This window comes from Pholcus phalangioides, unplaced genomic scaffold (genome assembly GCF_987345545.1).
Source record: "Pholcus phalangioides strain wild (caught in Gottingen) unplaced genomic scaffold, Ppha-v1.0 ptg000015l_1, whole genome shotgun sequence".
NCBI lineage: Eukaryota > Metazoa > Arthropoda > Arachnida > Araneae > Pholcidae > Pholcus > Pholcus phalangioides.
Window position 1 is genome coordinate 3,668,097 of NW_028301608.1, and position 18,675 is coordinate 3,686,771.

The window sequence follows — 18,675 nt, forward strand, 5'->3', positions numbered from 1 at the left end:
CATACATCACCACTAGGATTTTAGGAGGATTATTTTTTAAAACCTATCAGTTTTTTTTATTTAAAACCACCATATGATTGCTTGTTATATAACCAGCAAAAGTATGGTGGCATGATGATATCACCTTAGGATTTTTTAAAAATAAAAACTCACATAGAAAGTGGTGATGATGGAAAGGTTTTTATTGTTAAAAAAGATTTTCTTAGATGTGTGGTGCACAAAAAAAAGCATGATGTTGCTCATCATCTGAAAGAATATTTTTGAGGTCTGCCACAATATACTAAAGTACTGATATGCATGAAAGTTTATAAAATAAGTTTTCATTGTGTGATTTTTAGGATTTCTTGAGTATTATTATGCTTCTTACCACTATGCCTGGGAATTTAAATCTGATCACTTGGTCAACTGAGGAGGTATTTGAATATAATGCAAATAGATTCTTATTTAAATTCAATTGCATGATTCCCTGCAACGGCATTGGATATTCTTCCATAGCCTTTCTTTTGAAAGGACTAGTCCCTAGAAGGATATGAGTTTTGTTAGAAATCATGAATGAATTCTCAATAGTCAGAACAGAGAAAGAACAAAATGCACATAATGATAATTTTATGGGTTAGTTATAATAATTTTCAAATTAAAATTATTGTGTTGATATCTTTATGGAGGGCGCAGTAGCCCAGGTCGATTAGCCCTTGTGTGCAGAAAATGACCGTGGTGCAACAAAATTGATCAAATGATTATCTTTATGGAGATCTCTATGCTAATATTTTTTCAAAGCAATCTATATTTTTATATCAGATGGGATGTAGTGAACCTCAAAATACAAAAAACTTAATATCTATTTACTTTCGTTTCCTGTATTAGGGTTTTACTGTATTTGAAATATTTGAAAGTCGATATGTGTTATGAAAACAATTTTTTTAGCATGATGTAAAGAAAGCAAAATGTTGTTTTGTACCAGGTAGAACTGTTTCAATTAGTTTTTTTTTATCACGCTGTAAAATACTACTACTTTATATATATACCAACTTATGTATTTTCATAGAAGTGAAATGACTAATAAATAAATTACTAGAAGTGAGAGAAAGTGACTAAATAATCCATAAAATTGTTAGTGTCCTCTACCACAGAGCATAATAATCTGCTTGCACAGTACATGGAACCCATATTTTCTTGAGTGGTGCATGGTAAAACGGGACAGGTGGGGGAGGATAGAGGATGCAAATGGGTAATTGTGATAGAATGAAATTGATTACTCTAAAATTTTTGTTTATGAGTGAAAAAAATAAAATAAAGATTTTTTATTTATTTTTGATCATATTAAATGTTCATATAATCTATTTTGTTCTAGATGGTGTATTTGCTTCGCGACCTAAGCCTATTCAGGATGTGCCTGTGCACAGGTCAGCAGCTAAAGACATTGGTGTCTCTGCAGATAAATCCAGCCTAGACCTTAAAAAGTAAAGACTAATTCATGCAGTTAGGATATGACTCAAATTTTATTAATCCAATCTACTCTGATTTAAACAACATGAAGTTCATGTCCTTTTGTTACTGGGTTACTAATTTTATTGATGTGAACATCATGTGCTGTGTATAAAGTTGTGCATCTTAATGTAACTTCCAATACTTCCAATATAGCTAACAGATGGCATGTGAATGTTGCATCATATGAGTTGATTGGGTTAAATTAAGTAAAATGTTGAAATATCAGTAGAAAATGTTATTCTGCACCTCTCGTAGCTAGAGGAATTCAAATCCAAAATCTTTATTTTCAGAAAGAGAAAAAGTTTTTTCATCCAGTTTTTATGAGTCAATATCAAATCTTTTCTGCAACATGAAATAGGATTACTACACAATTGAACTTGATGCCTTATGGTATTTATAAACATAACAAAACACACAAATTACAAAATTTACTTCTTAGATAATAATTTTAGAAAGGTGCAGCCATACTCCCAGAATTAATTCAGGAATCAAAGTTCACAATGAAAAACTCAAGTAGAACATCCACAGGTCCAAAACACTTCCGATAAACCCTGGATAAACTTGTATTGAAAAAAAGTAATTGACAACTCCTTAGGGTCTTTCAAGTATTATTCCAGCATCAATTGGGGGGGGGGGGGAGTTAGAATGATGCTTACATCATCAACCACCCTTTATAAACAATACCAAATATTCTCAATGGGTTTGCCAAGAACTAAAAAAACCTTTTGCTAGTTTGTGGGCACCTGAACTAACCTACAGAGCCACTCTAGTGATCTTTAAATGTTCTGTGCCTCAAAGCAGAATATGTAAAAATTCTGTTGTTCTGCGACAACAATTATTGCTACTGCAGAACAATCTGGAAGAATTTCAAGCAAAAAGTACAGGAAATGCTACATCGAGATTTTTACCGCAGAACATTTCTAGTCAGCCAAGGGTTCGTTGCAGAACAATGCAAAACATTCTGCTTTGGGGGGTTCTGTGAATCCTTCAAGTGATCTGGAAATGTGTCCGGGCTGCTCAAGTGTTCTAAAATATGTCATGGGCTTCTTAAATGCTCTGGAACTGTGCAGCATGTCACTCAATTCAGTAATTATGTCGTGGATTACTTAAGTAATCTGGGAATGTGCCACGGGTAATTTGAGTGATATAGAACTGCACTGCGTCTGCTTAAGTGCTCTAAAACTGACACATATCACTCCAGGGATCTCTAAATGTGCCATGAATCGCTTAAGTGTTCTGGAATTGTGATGTGGGTCACTTAAGCGATCTGTAAATATGCTGCTTAGTTCATTTTGACAAAATTAGGTTTGAGGTGGAGGGTCACATTTGGTCATGGGTTTAGAATATATGGCTTAGAAGGGTGGATTGCAATGAATTTCTTAAAAAGAAATTTTGAGTTCTTAGCCTTCAAATAGCATTGAAATTAACAGAAATTGATTATAATAACCAAGGCCCAAATGTTGAAAAGCATTTTTTTAAATGTCTTGAATACTAATAAAAAAAATTCCCTAAAAATGAGAGAAATGCTATTAAAATAACAAAACAAATTCCTTTAGAAACTGAACCAGTCATTATATTGACTGGAGGTAAAATAAAAAAAAATTCTTAAAGTATCTGTGGAAAGTCAACATTTTTAACATTAGATTTCATCAAAAATTACCAGTCAAATTTTTCTGAACCAAAATAGGATTAGGAAATCTGAACCAAAATAGAAATTTCTGAAAAGAGGGAGAAGACAAACTTCTCTCAACATCAACAGATGCTATTGGGGATATTTGGGGGGGGGGATCAGATCTACTTAGTGTTAATTTCTGTTCAATTTCTGTTCAATTTCAAAACTTTCAGACATTCCTGTAAAGACATCAAAATTTTATTTTCTTCAGGCAATAAGTTCGCTTGTTTCCCCTTTATTTTATTGAATTTCATGACAACAAATTGGCTTTTCCCTTTTTTTTATTTTTTTTTTTACACTGACTTTATCGATAGCATCAATAAGCTCCACATATTTTGCCTACATACTAAGTCCATGCTAGGACTGAATTGTGGAAACCAGTTTGATGAAGACTATCACCCGAGTAGCGTGGTGGTAAGATGCTCGTCTACCACCGTGAAGGTTGCTGTCATGGTCCCAGGTTTGAATTCGAGGGAGGATATAGATAAGATATTTTCCCTAACGAGCTTGAGGTGACAACCAATAGACAGTGCCTTCATTTCCATCCCATCTCATTAATGGCAGTAAATTGCAATATAGTAATATGGCGAGAGTTGGTGTTTGTTGAAGTAATATGCTGAAGACTGAGCTTATGTACATCATCAGTTCTTCAATATTCCCAACGCAAAACAAAGCTTTAAGAAATTTTACTGCATGCAGCATTCTTATCGATCAAAATCACTCAACGTGAATTTGCAGGTTTCAAAATTCTCTCTGTATTACATGCAAATACTAGTACTGCCAGTTCCCTTTCATATAATGAAAATTCCTCTCTCTCAACATCCCATGTAGGATCAGAATTTCTTGAATTCACTTTCATTTATTGTTTGGTTAAGTGTCGCCAGCTCTTGTAATTTTTACTATATACTAAATTTACATGGAATTAATTCTAAACTTTGTCATCTATAAAGAAAGATACAAGTTTGAGTGATCATCAGAGTTGATCAGTTTTGATTATTCACAGTCAATATCAGAGTTGACTTGTGAATAATCAAAACTGTGAAAATTTTTATTTGTTAAAAAACTTTAATTTGCTAACACACTGTATCATCCACTGCAATATTTATAATATTTTGCTGTCTATTAATCACATTAAAAAAATTGAGGCAATACTTCTACTCAGTTTGTTACCATGGAATGTAACCAGAAAAAAGGAAATCACTAGATCCACCTATGTCATGATTCTGAGTTAACATAGTAGAAATTCATAACACTATTTGAATTACATTTACTCTTTCATAATCTGTTTAAAGAAATTAATTGGTAATTTTTTTAACTTCAAATTTTTTAAAATTTTTTCTGGTGGCTATTTTTATACAAAGACAAGGCCGCAATGCCCAACAAGGTGGCTGAGAAAAAGATGCCCATACAAAATATGGATGTCATATTTTTAAAATACAGCAACCCCTGATTAAAAATGCATTTATAAAAAATAAAACTGCATATATACATGATAAAATATTTAATGCCCATAAAAATATTTATGGTTGTATTATTCTAGTATGAATAGCTTCTCAATTACCCCAACATGTTTATCGTATTTCTTTTTAAACGTGTCAATTGTGTTAAAATTTACTACCTCTGGGGGTAAGCTATTCCATTTATTAATAACCCTATTAGAGAAAAATTCCCTGGGACACCATAACCTTCCATTGTCCCTCATCAATCGATACTGGTGTCCCCTTGTAAAAGCAGTCGATTGATGATGTACTAATAATTCATGGGTTTAGGGATACGTAAATTTGCAAAAAAAAATCGAAATTTTGCAAAAAAAATTTTCAAAAATCATAAATTTCACATTTATTCACAAAAAAAATTCAGGTCAGAAATTTTGTATTTTTTTTCACAAAAAATTCTCCATTTTTTCGCAAAAAAAAAAAAAAAAAATTTAAAAATAGCATATCATAGACCCTTGGATAAAATGATTTTTCTGAGGCCCCCTCCCCCACCTTGCTAGAAATGCTTACTCTCGATAATTTTAACCAGATCCCATTTTCATGAGGCCCCTCTACACTTTAGGTTTCTGGGCCATGCTCGGTCGGACCCATGCATTAAGACGGCACTGGCTGAATGTCATGTGTAAAGTCAATTTATTCTAACTCTTTTCTGCTGCTGTGTCTTCAGCAAAATACTATGCCGTTCATTAATTCCAGCATACAGTAGAGGCCCTTTTATTCGACCTTCCATGTTATCCAACATCCCACTGCAAAAGAAAAGAAAATTGATCAAGCACCAACCGTGTTGAACTTTCAGAATTTCACATAACAACGGCTCCAGAAACTGTAATTAAATACATTGAGCAACAAGAAGAAGCTACAGGGATCGACATAATGATGCTGCAAAGATGGCGAGATTTGGCAGCGAAGAAACAGCACCCATCAGGAAAGCAGACTATGATCAAAAATGTTTTTAAATAAGTTTTTAAGTACTGTGTTTAGCTTCAAAATATTCTGTAACTGTAAGTTAATTTTCTCACTTAATTTTTTCTGTTGTTTTGCTGTAAACATGATTATTAGGTTTGTAATGTGCAAAATTATAACACAGTTTGACGTTTATAATAGGCTTTTCCTTAACACCTTCGTATTATTCGACGTTCTGCCGGCCCGTTTATGTTGGATAAGCAAGACTCTATTGCACTTATTTATCAATTTTTTTTGTTATTTTTTGAGCCCAAAAAGATTTCAAATCTACTAACTTACTCCACAAAACATGTGCAAATGCAAAGTTTGAGCCTTTCAAATTGTTGATTAGCATAATTTTCCTACAGAACTCGGAAACGAAAGTCAACGGAACCCTGTATTTTAGGAGCTAGAATTTAATCGTCAAAACTTATTTTTAAGAAACTTATGCTGGAGTAATCGTCTTCGTATTTATTGAGAAAAGCAGCAATTATATGATATTCGCTCAGATGAATGACACCTTTGAACCACGACTTATAGTGATACTTTTTTTTTTTGGTAGCTTTTTTTTTTAGCTTAAATATGCACGGCTCATTTTTCTTGAGTGGAAAAAGAGTTATCTTTGTCTTGGCCACAACAGAATTAAATTCTTTGAATTCTTTAACGAATGTGTCACCCACAAGATTCACTTTATGCGCCCAGCATTGGTAGTCAAAATGTTGTCACCCAAGAAGTGTTTTCAATAATTTCAAGCACGCAGTTATGTAAAGCGTGGGGTCTGATACTAAATCCTTTATTTTCATATTTAGTTTCATATTCTTTTAAGGTGTTAGTTATAGCAAAACACACGGAAGAATTAACGATAAAATTTAAATTATCGAGATTTCGCAGAAAAGTAGTAAAAAATCAAATTTTTGCATTTATTCGTCAAAATTGGCAAATTTCACATTTATCACATTTATTTCTTGAATTTCGCATTTATCGCGGTTATTCCGTAAATACAAAATTTATGTATCCCTATTCATGGTCCATCCTATCCATCCCGTTGAAAATTTTGAACACTTGGTCATATCTCCCTGACACCTGGGTTCATTCAATGTAAACATATTCAAAAAATGAAGTCTTTCTTCATAACTCACGCCCAGTGTGCCAATAAGGACACGCGTAGCTCTTCTCTGCACCCCTTCAACCAAGTCTATGTCCCTCTGTAGGTATGGTCTCCGAAACCTTACAGCATACTCCGGTCCAGGACGAAATAAGCCTTTGAAAAGCGGAAGAATGACTTTAGGAGATCGCGAAGAGACCTTTTTGAAAATTAAACCGAGCATTCTATTTGCTTTTTTGACCACTGCTGAACAATGTTCAGAAAACCTAAGCTGCTTGTCAATGAGAATTTCCAAATTAGTGACCCTAGTTTCATCTGGAGTAGTGACACCATTGAACTCGTAAGAGAAACGTGGGTTGTTAAAACCAAAACAAGCTACCATAACTTGTCAACGTCATGCTCCATTCATTTATATTCAAAAGTTTAAAACAATAATCTTTTTTTTTCTATTTGCTAGAAGAAACAAAACAGAGTACAAAGCAAAGTACAAGCCATTTACGTCGTATGTGTATATAGATGGTCAGTGGAAGAAAACATCTAGATTAGTAAAGGTAAGCAGATAACTGCTTAAAATGTGATTTGAAAATGCTGTATTCAACATAACTTACATAGCACCTCTTTCCAATACAGATATCCTTATTCTATATTCACATATGTCTTATTTAACTTTGCAAGATTGTATTTGTATTTTTTGTTACTCAAACTCTGGTCTTGCAGTAATTCTTTCTCACAAATGAGGATGCTTTTTCGTGGGACGCTTTTTATTCCACTTGAATCTCTATGTTAAAACTGGTGGAAAAGCAGTATTCACACAGCATTATTATTCAACAACTATGCAATACACAATCAAATACCAATTCAATCCATTCAAGAAACTCACTTTGTTCTATCTGGAGATGTAAAAGGGAATAATCTTTTGGAGAATATTCTCGAAAATGTTCTTATTGAGGAGAATATTCGACAATATTCTCTGGTAAGAATACTATTATTAATTAACTTAAGAATATTCTTATAAGTTCTTGATGAGAATATTCTCCTGTTATTTATAATATAGTTACATATAATGAATAGTATAATAGACCTCTGGTCGCAGTGCTAGGTTCTATGAAACTACCCACCCATAAGTCTAAGTGTACATATAATATCCTTGAGAATTTTCTCTGGAAGGACTACTTTCATAAATTACTGGAGAATATTCTTATAGAAAATAATAAGAATTATTCTGAAGTGTTATTTTAATAATAGTGCTTGCAAAGAATATTCTCATTGAGGAGAATATTCCCTGCAAGCAGTACTATTCAGTTACCGAAATCTTTCCAGAGAGTATTATCAAGAATATATGTAATAACATGTATTGTAATAAATAAAATCGATAAATAATTTAATAATTATTTTTGATAAGAATATTCTCTAGTAATTTATAATAGTCCTTTGAGAGAATATTCCCAGTCCCCGTCTCTCTTCCCGTCAAGAAGATGGGTATATTGAAGTTTGTAGACCACAATATTAAAGTTTGAAAGCAAGAAAATTAAACCAACAGGCCTGAATTACAATACTTTTAAAGAAATGTTAGTGATACAGAATTTAAGTGTAACTGCATTGAAGAAAACAACAGTTCTTTGTCTTAGAATGAAGGTGATTATATAAGAATAGCTTCCTGTATCAATCAACTTTGATTTAATTTCTTTGGTTGTGAACTTATTTCTGAAAATTTATCTAATTTTAAAATAATTTTTTAAGGTTTTAATCGAAAGGTTTCTAAAATCTTTATAACCAAACTTTTAAAACCTCTCGTCATGACCTGAGAATATTCTGAGAATATTCTTGAACTAAAAGTTGTCATTGGGGAGTGATTATACCAAAAATTGTTTTGTTGTAAATGTTTCAGGTAATGAAAACTGATTTATATTTCACAATATAAACAAAATTAGTAAAAAAATTTAAATTATTTAAAAGAAAAATGAATATTCTCAATTATTCTCCAATTTTTACATTGAGGAGAATATTCTCAATATTCTCGTTCTCCAAGAATATTCTCACCTCACATTTCTAGTTCTATCAAATGTATTTTTTTTCAGGGAGAATTAATTAATCAGTAAAGCTTAAGGAAGCATAAGTTAGTATATATGTAAAATAGAGTTAATAAAAATGCAAGTATTCTGGTAAAATTTTCATAATGATAATTTAGTCAGACACAGATGTAACGAACTCTGATTAAACTAATCCTTCTGTTCAACTAATTTTTTAGGAGTTTCTGTATATATACAGTTGAATTCTGTTTTAACGTATACCGTTATAGCAAAAATCTTGTTTTAACGAACACTTTTCTCATTCCCCAGATAAGTTTACGTAGGAACTATGCGAAAAACTGGAATTCCTTTATAACGAAGTGATTTTTCCTGTCTCTTGGAGTTCGTTATAATGGGATTCGACTGTATATATCTCTCTCTCTGAATCTTGATAACATCATTAGGGGTCGATTTTATATTATCTGTTTAATGAATAAATATTTTGGTTTTAGCTCATTCATTAATTTGGAGTTTAACTGTACTTTGGTTTACAAAACCAAAAAATAAAGACATATTCAGCATTGAAAACTTTATGCCAAATATGTGTACAGCCAAACTCTGTACATATTGTCAATGCTACTTGGCCCCAGAAATTTTCAGTGAACAAATATTTCCTCTATGATGCTGGATTTTACAAACTTCGAATTTACGAACTTCATGTTTTCATGAACTGATTTTTGGTCCTAAAAAATATACTATTCCTTTAAACATCTTTGCCATTTACTAACTTTCACTTTTGCCCACTAATTTTTAACATCCATATGGGTTCGTATAATAGGTGTCGACTATAAGGTTTACAACAGATTTTACTGTGATATAGTGTATTGTCAAACTTGTGATATCATCAGGGTTCTGCTACTGTATGTGTGCATATTTATATTGTTATGTCTAGTACATCATTGATCATACTCTTTATTTAAGCCTATTATTTATATTTAAATTTTTTTGTTAGTATATATATATTTTTTCCTGGCGGAAATAAGTTAGAATTGAATTATTTTTCAACTGAAAATCTCGATCTAATTATTTCTCCTATGCATGACAATTCAATTCAGTTAGCAATATTCAGTGAAGATTATTTCTTTTCCCATCAAAAGTCTTTCTCTACTCTAATATTTAAATATGGGGACATAGACACCTAAAACAAGGGGATTTTTGACTCAAGTGCTTTTTGTGCTTTGGACTTCCTTGAAAAATAGTTTAAAAATTCACTGAAAAACTTGCCACAAAACACATGACGCCGTTAGGTGTCTTAATTTATCATATAGTGCATTAGATATTTATCATCTCATTTAGAATGAATCTGACACTTCTTTGCCTCTTTCTTTTCAGTTAATGGCTTGAGAGCCAACAGCCAGTCATTTGTAACAAAAAATTTTCGAAACATGTTTATTAGCATGGGCGTTGATAGGGGGGGGGGCATTTCCCCCCAGCGTCAAAGGTGAAGCTGACTGATCTAATGTATATATGCATATATGAATTGACATTATCATCATGTCCCCCAGACATCGTGCTCCCCAAGTCTATCTCCGCCTATGTTTATTAGTAATTTACTTAATCTATCACTTTGAACATAAAATAAACAGAATGATCACTTAGTGATTTGTTGATTAGATTTAACTTGAATAAAAATTATGATATATTAGATCCCGGAAAATCAAGGTCAAGATCTAGATTCTCACCCTTGGTACTCTGAAGTGACAGAAAGAATTCAGCGAGCAAATGAATACAAGTGTCGCGGTCATGGTCAACCAGTCTATGGCGAGCTGCTGCCTAACATCTATACGAAGCAAAATGAAGCTGCAACATTAGTTAGACCGAAGAAAGACTTGCCTGATATTCCCACGTATGTTTTAATATGTGTGTAAGCTTGACTTGGTTAATAATGAACTGACTTGTACCTTAGATTAGAAATTGATATATTTCTCAATCTTTTAAGCTTCTATTTTCCATATCAGTTTAGTTTGTGCCCTCTTTCTCAAGCAGGATATAATTTTGTTGTTTAATAACCATAAGTATTCTTTATGGGCATTGTGTATAATATTTTATCATGTGTGTATATTGTTTATAATTTTTGTTAATTGCATTTTTAATTGGGTTACTGTATTTTTGAAATATATGACATCCATATTTTTATGGGCGTCTTTTTCTCAGCCACCTCGTTGGGTTTTTTGCCTGTTGTGGCGTTGTACTTGTATTAATAGATAAAACATTTTGAGTCCCTTGTAGCTAGCTAAATATAAACATACATGTAACTTTTTATTTTTATGTCCAAAAATCTTATATCCGAGCAGAGAATTCATTCTTTTTTATTTTGATCAAATAATTTGTCTTTTTTTCTTCTGGTCTTTGCACCCCTTACCTAAGTTGTTGCACCCTACAGATTGAGAATTGCTAATTTAAATATTATGAACTCTTGGGTTTGAGATAATTTTATGAATATTGAAGGTGCTACTTTTTATCTGTTTCTATAAAAAACTATTAATATAGATATTTGTATTCTATACCGGAAAGTGATATTTCCATTTCGCCCCATTCAAACATTTTTCATCAAGCTTAACATAGAAATCCTAAAGGTGAAAATTTATCACTGCTTGAGGCTGAAGCCCATGAGCACACACGTAAACATAGTTACATCAAAATAAAAAATAAAAAAGGGAGAGAAACGGCAGGGAGGGGAATGAATTGAGATATGTGCACGTGTTAAATAAACACTGGTATACAAAGATAATCTAGACACCAAAAATATATAATTCAAGGTCTAAAATAAATGTACTTTACACGGGTGCATTACAAATGTAAGTTTTTACAAAATTAACAAAATCTCAAACCAACCTAGCTGAGTGTTCAAGAAGCTGATTAGATTGGAAAGAGAGGGATGAGGGATATTAAAAACGTGATCATGCAGGTTAATTAGCATTGGGCTGGTACAAAAATGTAAAAATGGGCAAATGAATGGAGCATGATGTTTAGCATTGAAAAGTGCAGTCACTCATTTTGGTTCGAACAATCCATGTTTCTTTTACAAGTTGAATGGTGTCACTATCTTGGATGCAACTGGGGTTGCAGATTTAGGAATTATTGAGGAGCAACTCAGGTTTTCTGAATATTTAGCGGTGGTCCAAAAGTTGAATAGAATGCTTGGTTTCATTTCCAAAAAGGTCGTTTTGCATTCTCCTTAATGTCACTCTTCTGCTTTTCCAAGGCTTAGTATGTCCTGGACTGGAGTATGCTGTAAGATTTTGGAGACCATACCTACAAAGAGACATAGACTTTGTTGACAGGGTGCAGAGAAGAGCTACGCATGTCCTTATTGGGGAGAAGTTATCCTTATCACAGGGCTTGATTTATGAAGAGAGACCTCATTCTTTGAATATGTTTACATTGTCAAGGGGATGTGATCAAAGTGTTTGAAAATTTCAATGGATGGATAGGATGAATTATTAATATGCCATCAATTGACTGCTTTGACAAGGGGAAAACAGTATTGATTGGTAGGGGAAAATTCTAGGTCATGGCATCGCAGAGAATTTTTCTCCAATAGGGTTGTTAATAAATGGAATATCTTACCTCTGTTGGTAGTAAATTCTAACATAATTGACACGTTTAAAAAGATATACGATAATTATGTTAGGGTAAATTGAGAAGCCATCCATACTTAGAATAATACAACTATAAATATTTTTTATGGGCATTGTATAATATTTTACGGTGTATATATAGTTTTTAGTTTAACTTTTAATTGCTAGGTAACAATTTGAAGCGAGATGTCATTTTGCTACCGTATGTAAAAGTTCAACTAGAGGTCGCTACACACTCCCCCTAGTGTCAATGAAATGCTGTGGCGAGTATTTGTCAGGGAAGTTGACATGACGATCGGAACGAGTTACAGTTTCTGGAACAGTACTTGTTGAATGGGCGGATGACATTGAGGCATTTGGGTGTGGTGGTCACTAAGGAAAGCTGGGATCAACCGGTCAATGGAGATTCTCCTGGATGTCCCATTCAAGTCTATGTCGAAGAATTTATCTCTTCGATTTTGACCAGAAATAGGCCTTGATAAGTAGATTGTAAGGCAGAATGGTGCTTTGTTATGAAAGAAGACGTGATGAGGATTGTAGATCTATTGGAACATATATTAGTCACAGTTAAGTAATAGGCATAGCCCGCAGCCTCGAAGAGAGGGGGGGGGGCCTCGTAATAATGAGATATAGTTGAAATTTTCGAGGAGCATACATGTGTAAATATACAAGATATACAGGAACTGGATGTTGTGAAGATATTTATAATTTGAGATAATTTTTTTTTTTTTTAAGGAAGGAAAAACTCATCTCTGCCTCTACCGGGAGTCAAAGCGGGGTCCCTCCATTGCCGGACGAGTGCTCTGACCACTAAGCTACAGAGGAGATAGAGATTTTCCTTCACTAGAGCATAATCCTTCCTTAAAAAAAAAAAAATTAACATCTCAAATAATAAATATCTTCACAACATCCAGTTCCTGTATATCTTGTATTAACAAGTGGAGAGCGACATTCATGTCATATGTGTAAATATGCCTGGTAAGGTATCAGAAAAATCACTTGTCCCATGGTACTCTTAAGATGGCCCTGTATCTATGATGTGTTTACTCAGGCACACTCACACTTATATATATGTATGTAGTTAAAACTAATCATTTTTGACAGCCCAAAATTTACATAATAAAGATATAAATATGAATTGACAATATATGACTTGCAAACGGTTTCCGGGTTATTAGGCCATGGTCTAGAAGATTTTCTTCCTGACGTTTCGCCCACATCTGTGGCAGGCATCATCTGAGGTTAATTGGACGTAAGTCTCCGCGGCAAGCGAGAAAGGCTTCGTACATCTACTGTCATCGACTTGTTCTCTATATGCATTTCTGAGACTTGATCGGCCGCAGAAGAACCGCATTAGTTGGCTTGCGTGGATGTGTTGTGCGCCGATTGGCTGCAAGTGGTGTCTGGCGACGATTGGCTGTCGAGGTCATTTTCTCTCTGGCATTCATCGGGGGCACAACTCAACTAGTTCAGCCGTTGCAGAACATGTGTGGGAAACCGGCCACAAAATTAAATTTGAAAAGACCGAGGTAATATCGTCGGAGGTGCACTACCATGCTCATCTTCATAGAGAAGCCATTGAAATATTCAAGCACCACAACATGAATCGAAAGGAGGAGACGATGAAGGTGCATCCCACTTGGGTCCCGGTACTTCAGCGCCGCAGAGAGTTGAGATGTGCCCCCGATGAATGCCAGAGAGAAAATGACCTCGACAGCCAATCGTCGCCAGACACCACTTGCAGCCAATCGGCGCACAACACATCCACACAAGCCAACCAATGCGGTTCTTCTGCGGCCGATCAAGTCTCAGAAATGCATATAGAGAACAAGTCGATGACAGTAGATGTACGAAGCCTTTCTAGCTTGCCGCGGAGACTTACGTCCAATTAACTTCAGATGATGCCTGCCACAGATGTGGGCGAAACGTCAGGAAGAAAATCTTCTAGACGATGGCCTAATAACCCGGAAACCGTTTGCAAGTCATTTAACGCCGGCCATGAAAGCCTCAGACAATATTTCAATTGACAATATATTTCTCAGGATTCCCTTGGAGCACAGAAAGGGTGATATGAAGAAGAGAGAAAAAAAAGAGAAATCAAGTTTGCCTTCTGAAAAGAAGCCAGAAAAAGACAGAAAAAAACTATCTGAAAACAGTAAGCATTTGTTTTTTATTCATTTTCATTTATATGGATTAGTATTTCCCAACCTTTTTGATATCACAGACTCCCTATAGTGAACGTCAATTCTCTATTAACGCCTTGTGGCTTCAGAAGGTCAATTTTAGGGCTTCCCTCCCATAAAATCCAAAATGTATTAATTAGTATATCATGGAAAATTGAAGTAATGCAATTTCAAAGCATTAAATGTTTCATTCATGTCATGGTAAATGAAAATTAACCTTAAAAAATCATTTTTCATTAACTTTAAACTTGTGTACTGCTGACCAATATAATTTCACTTACTCATTACCTGCAGTCCATAATTTGTTATGGGCATCTTTTTCTCAGCCACCTCGTTGGGCACTTTGTTTTGGCCTTGTATTTGATAAAAACAATGCTGTAACCCAGTGTTTCTTAACCTTTTTCAGCTCATGGCCCCCCATGGATCACATTTTTTTTTCGTGGCCCCCCTGTCCTATCCAGGGCCCCCCTCTACCCTCATCAAACAGGGAGTTCCAGGAGTCAAATTATATGGTAAAAAAATGGTCTGTGTAAAATACGGGACAATCCAATGAACCTGCATGATAACTCGACCCTCCCAACACATCAACCATTGTTCTGGCGGCCCTCCATACTTAGCTGTAAATAACAGCTTACATATGAAAATCATAGCACCAGATCCCATATCCCCTCCCTCCATTATAGACATGAAGACCCGGGTCATACCCACACAGACCCAAGGGTTAGGATGCCCCTGGGACGGATCTGACGGATTCTGAAAGTAGTAATATTTTTCAACCATGTTTCATTTTTAAAGCTTTGCTTCTGATTTTCTCCCGTGGCCCCCTTAGAACATCCCAGGACCGCAAGGGGGGGGGGCCATATGGCCCCAGGTTGAAAACCACTGCTGTAACCAGTGTCGGGTGGTGGTGCGTCTTCTCTTGGAAGGTAGATTTTCTCTTCACCACCTACTGGTGGTTCTCAGCCACCTCGTTGGGCATTTTGCCTGTTGTGGCATTGTATTTGTATTTTAACTACTTATAAGCAAACAAAGCACATTATGTGGTATAATGCCACAGAGAGTTCGTAAAAATGTCCATACTGAATAAACTAGATTCGTTACAATCTCTCCCTCTGGGTCCAATGACATCTCGGCAAGGAGCCAGTAAGAGCCATCTTGGCTTTGGGATTAGTTCTTGACGGACAAAACGTGAAGCTCTGGACACTCTTGTCTCAGGTCGAAGTTCAGTCCTTGAGTCACATCGCGAGGACCCAGGTTTGAACCCCACCGTCGCCATAGTGGTGGTCAGCTGAAGTTGGTTTTCTGTGGTTCCCAACTTCAAGGCGTGAATGCGAGCCGATCTCCCCGTTAAAAAGTCTCGCCACAGAGAGCAACAGATCTACAAACAGCACAAATGTAATTCAATCATAACACATCACTCACTTCCCTTCTGCAATATAGATGGCGGCACTGAAAAATCAAGCACAACACTACATCTACATACACACTCAGACTGTTAGGTACACGCACAGCTACACTTCCAGCACAACTCACTAGGTAGTAAATCGCCCATAGATGGTGATAGACATGAGTTGTGCTCGGTTTGAAATAAAAAAAAGTCCTTGAGTCACAGGATGTCCACTAGGGTTGGTTTGTATGTACTTTCGAAGAATGCTCTCCCTGGGTCTGGAGAACCACAGCCATTGACCCAGCATTCCACTGTAGTCTGCATTGCTCCACTGGATTTAAGATGAGTTCTTGTTTTCTCCCATTTGGGTAATCTTCAGTTTCCTGGGTAGATTCAGTGTTTTCGATGATCTTATCCAAAACATCATTTCTAATCTGGGACTTATTTTTCCTTCCCTTTTTGTTTTATTTTCCTTTGTGTTTTTATTTATCAATTTAATTGGGTTTTTTTTTCTTATCAACATTTTGATTTACTTGTAACAAGTGTTATACAGTAGACTCTCGATAACTCGACACCCCAAAAGTATCAATAAACATGTTGACTTAAGCGGATGTCGAGTTAGCAGGGTGTCACTCTAAATTTTTGTCTGATCATTTTTTGTGTACGTAATTATATATATTCTAACAATTGTACTTAATAAAATGTTAATTTTCATTAATTTTAATTTGGAGTTGTTTCACAATAGAATTAAAACATAAAAAAAAATTATCTCATGAAAAATAAAGTATATTGCATGTTTTTCCTTCCAAAGAGAAAAAAATTCCTCTACACTATTCAGTTTATCTCGCGATTATTTGGCTTTTTCCTGACAGCGTAGGAAGCAACGTATCACATCTAGAGTTTTTAATGCATCATGGAGAGATGGTGCAGGTATTTCTTCATCTGAACTTTCTCTGTGATTCTATTTCTTCGAAACATGAAGCACTGTTTGAAGCACATGAAGCACTGTTTGAAGCACATGAAGCACTCTATTTCTTCGAAACTGAAGATACAAGATCAGCATCAATACTCACAAATTCATTGTCGATAAAATCACCCGTAGTGCTATTTATGCTTTCTCCACACTTAATCTGGGAGGAATCTTCAAAGAAATAATTGTGAATAATTAATGAAATTGCTGACAATTTCAACATCCAATAGGGATCACACCACACTTTAGGGATCATCTACACTTTTGACCATGAAAAGCATTAAAGACCTGTCCTGGAAACGCCACTAAAATGATAGGCTGGCCAAGAGGCTTCAAACATTCATTCTTCACATGCACGCACCATCATATAGAACAAAGAAACAAAGCATTACCGAAGTACCCACACACCACTGAAAAAATTCTTAGAATTGTAACACATGGCAATTGTAAAAACCACTTGTGGTAAAGGGACAAAAATCATAGTCGACTTAAGCGAAGTTGAGCCAAACATGTGTTCAGTTAGAAAGTTTTCCCTTCATTGAAATTAGTATTGGGCCAACCAAGGGAAAAATAGATGTCGAGTTATCCACTTGTTGAGTTATCTGTAAGATTTCACTGTACATATAATTTTGATTTCATTTAATTTTTATTCACAAGAAGTCTTATTTTATTTAGTAAACTTACTGTAACACCTTGTAACTTTCTTGTAATAACCCGTACAGGATCTTTGATCTCCTTAGTTGTTTTTCTTGGTTATTTGAATTTTATACTTTATAAAAAAGGTAAATAAATATCCTGCAAAACCCTTGCAAAGTATTTGCAAACCCCCAGTGAGTCTGTAGACCACAGGTCAAAAAACACTGGTATAGATCATAAGGGCACAAGCTATTACCTGAAGACTAGTCCAATCCATTCGAAAATTTTATTCAGCCCACAAAGCATTATGATCATTTTAAAAATACAATATATGATTTGAAGGGAAATGCAGTATTTTTAAACAAAATGAGCTGAATTACTAATAGTGATTGACATTCATTAAGACCTGTACACCAATTGAAACAATTATGTTTCTATTAGTTTTATCGTTCTTTCTTATTTACAAGCAGGGTTGTTTGGTTTAAACCTTGGTTTTAACCAAGTGGTTTTTAAAAAAAAACGGGGTGGGGGGGGGGAACTCAAAATGTTATGAACAGTGGTCGGATTGCAAACTTTGGTGAATTGCAAGCTGCAGCGCATTCCCTATATGTTAGAAGTTCCTCAGAAATATTGATGGGGCAGGTTTGGTTTAATAAAGGTGAATTGCAATCACATCCACATCATGACCATGGCATACTCTGATCTGTTGTTGAACAATAGTTTTTGTGCTTTCACCTCATAGCCAGAACATGGTGGACAACATATTTAACATTTCTTGAGTAAGTTATAGTTATTTGTTCAATTACTTCACTTTTTTGTGATGTTTCCATGAATTATGAAATCATGCAATGCTAATTAAGCTATCCTTTTGCCCTGACTGGCTATCTTGCCCATTCTGTGAGCAAATTTCCCACGTGTTGGATGATGCCATTAATTTTACACTTTTAAGTATTTTTTCCCCTTTACCAAATAAAATTACATTTCTTCAGGAATATTCATGTCAATTTTCAAGTCATTCTGACAATCGTTCTCTTTTTTTTTTTTACAGTGTTTTGAAATCAGAACCATAGTTATAATCACTGTGTATATCATAAATCATTGCTAATTAATCTGCATTATTTATGCTTCATTAAATATATTACATTC

At 34.7% G+C, this 18,675-nt stretch overlaps 1 protein-coding gene across 4 annotated transcripts in view; it reads left to right on the top strand.

The window, feature by feature from the left end:
* LOC149075268 (uncharacterized) overlaps positions 1-18,675 on the top strand; it is a 67,043-nt gene that overhangs the window by 24,659 nt on the left and 23,709 nt on the right. For all 4 annotated transcript variants that reach the window (XM_089242590.1, XM_089242592.1, XM_089242591.1 and 1 more), the window contains 4 exons: positions 1,352-1,460; positions 7,161-7,254; positions 10,419-10,618; positions 14,396-14,508. In XM_089242590.1, coding sequence (XP_089098716.1) covers positions 1,352-1,460; positions 7,161-7,254; positions 10,419-10,618; positions 14,396-14,508 — 516 coding nt within the window. The remainder of the gene's footprint in view (positions 1-1,351; positions 1,461-7,160; positions 7,255-10,418; positions 10,619-14,395; positions 14,509-18,675) is intronic.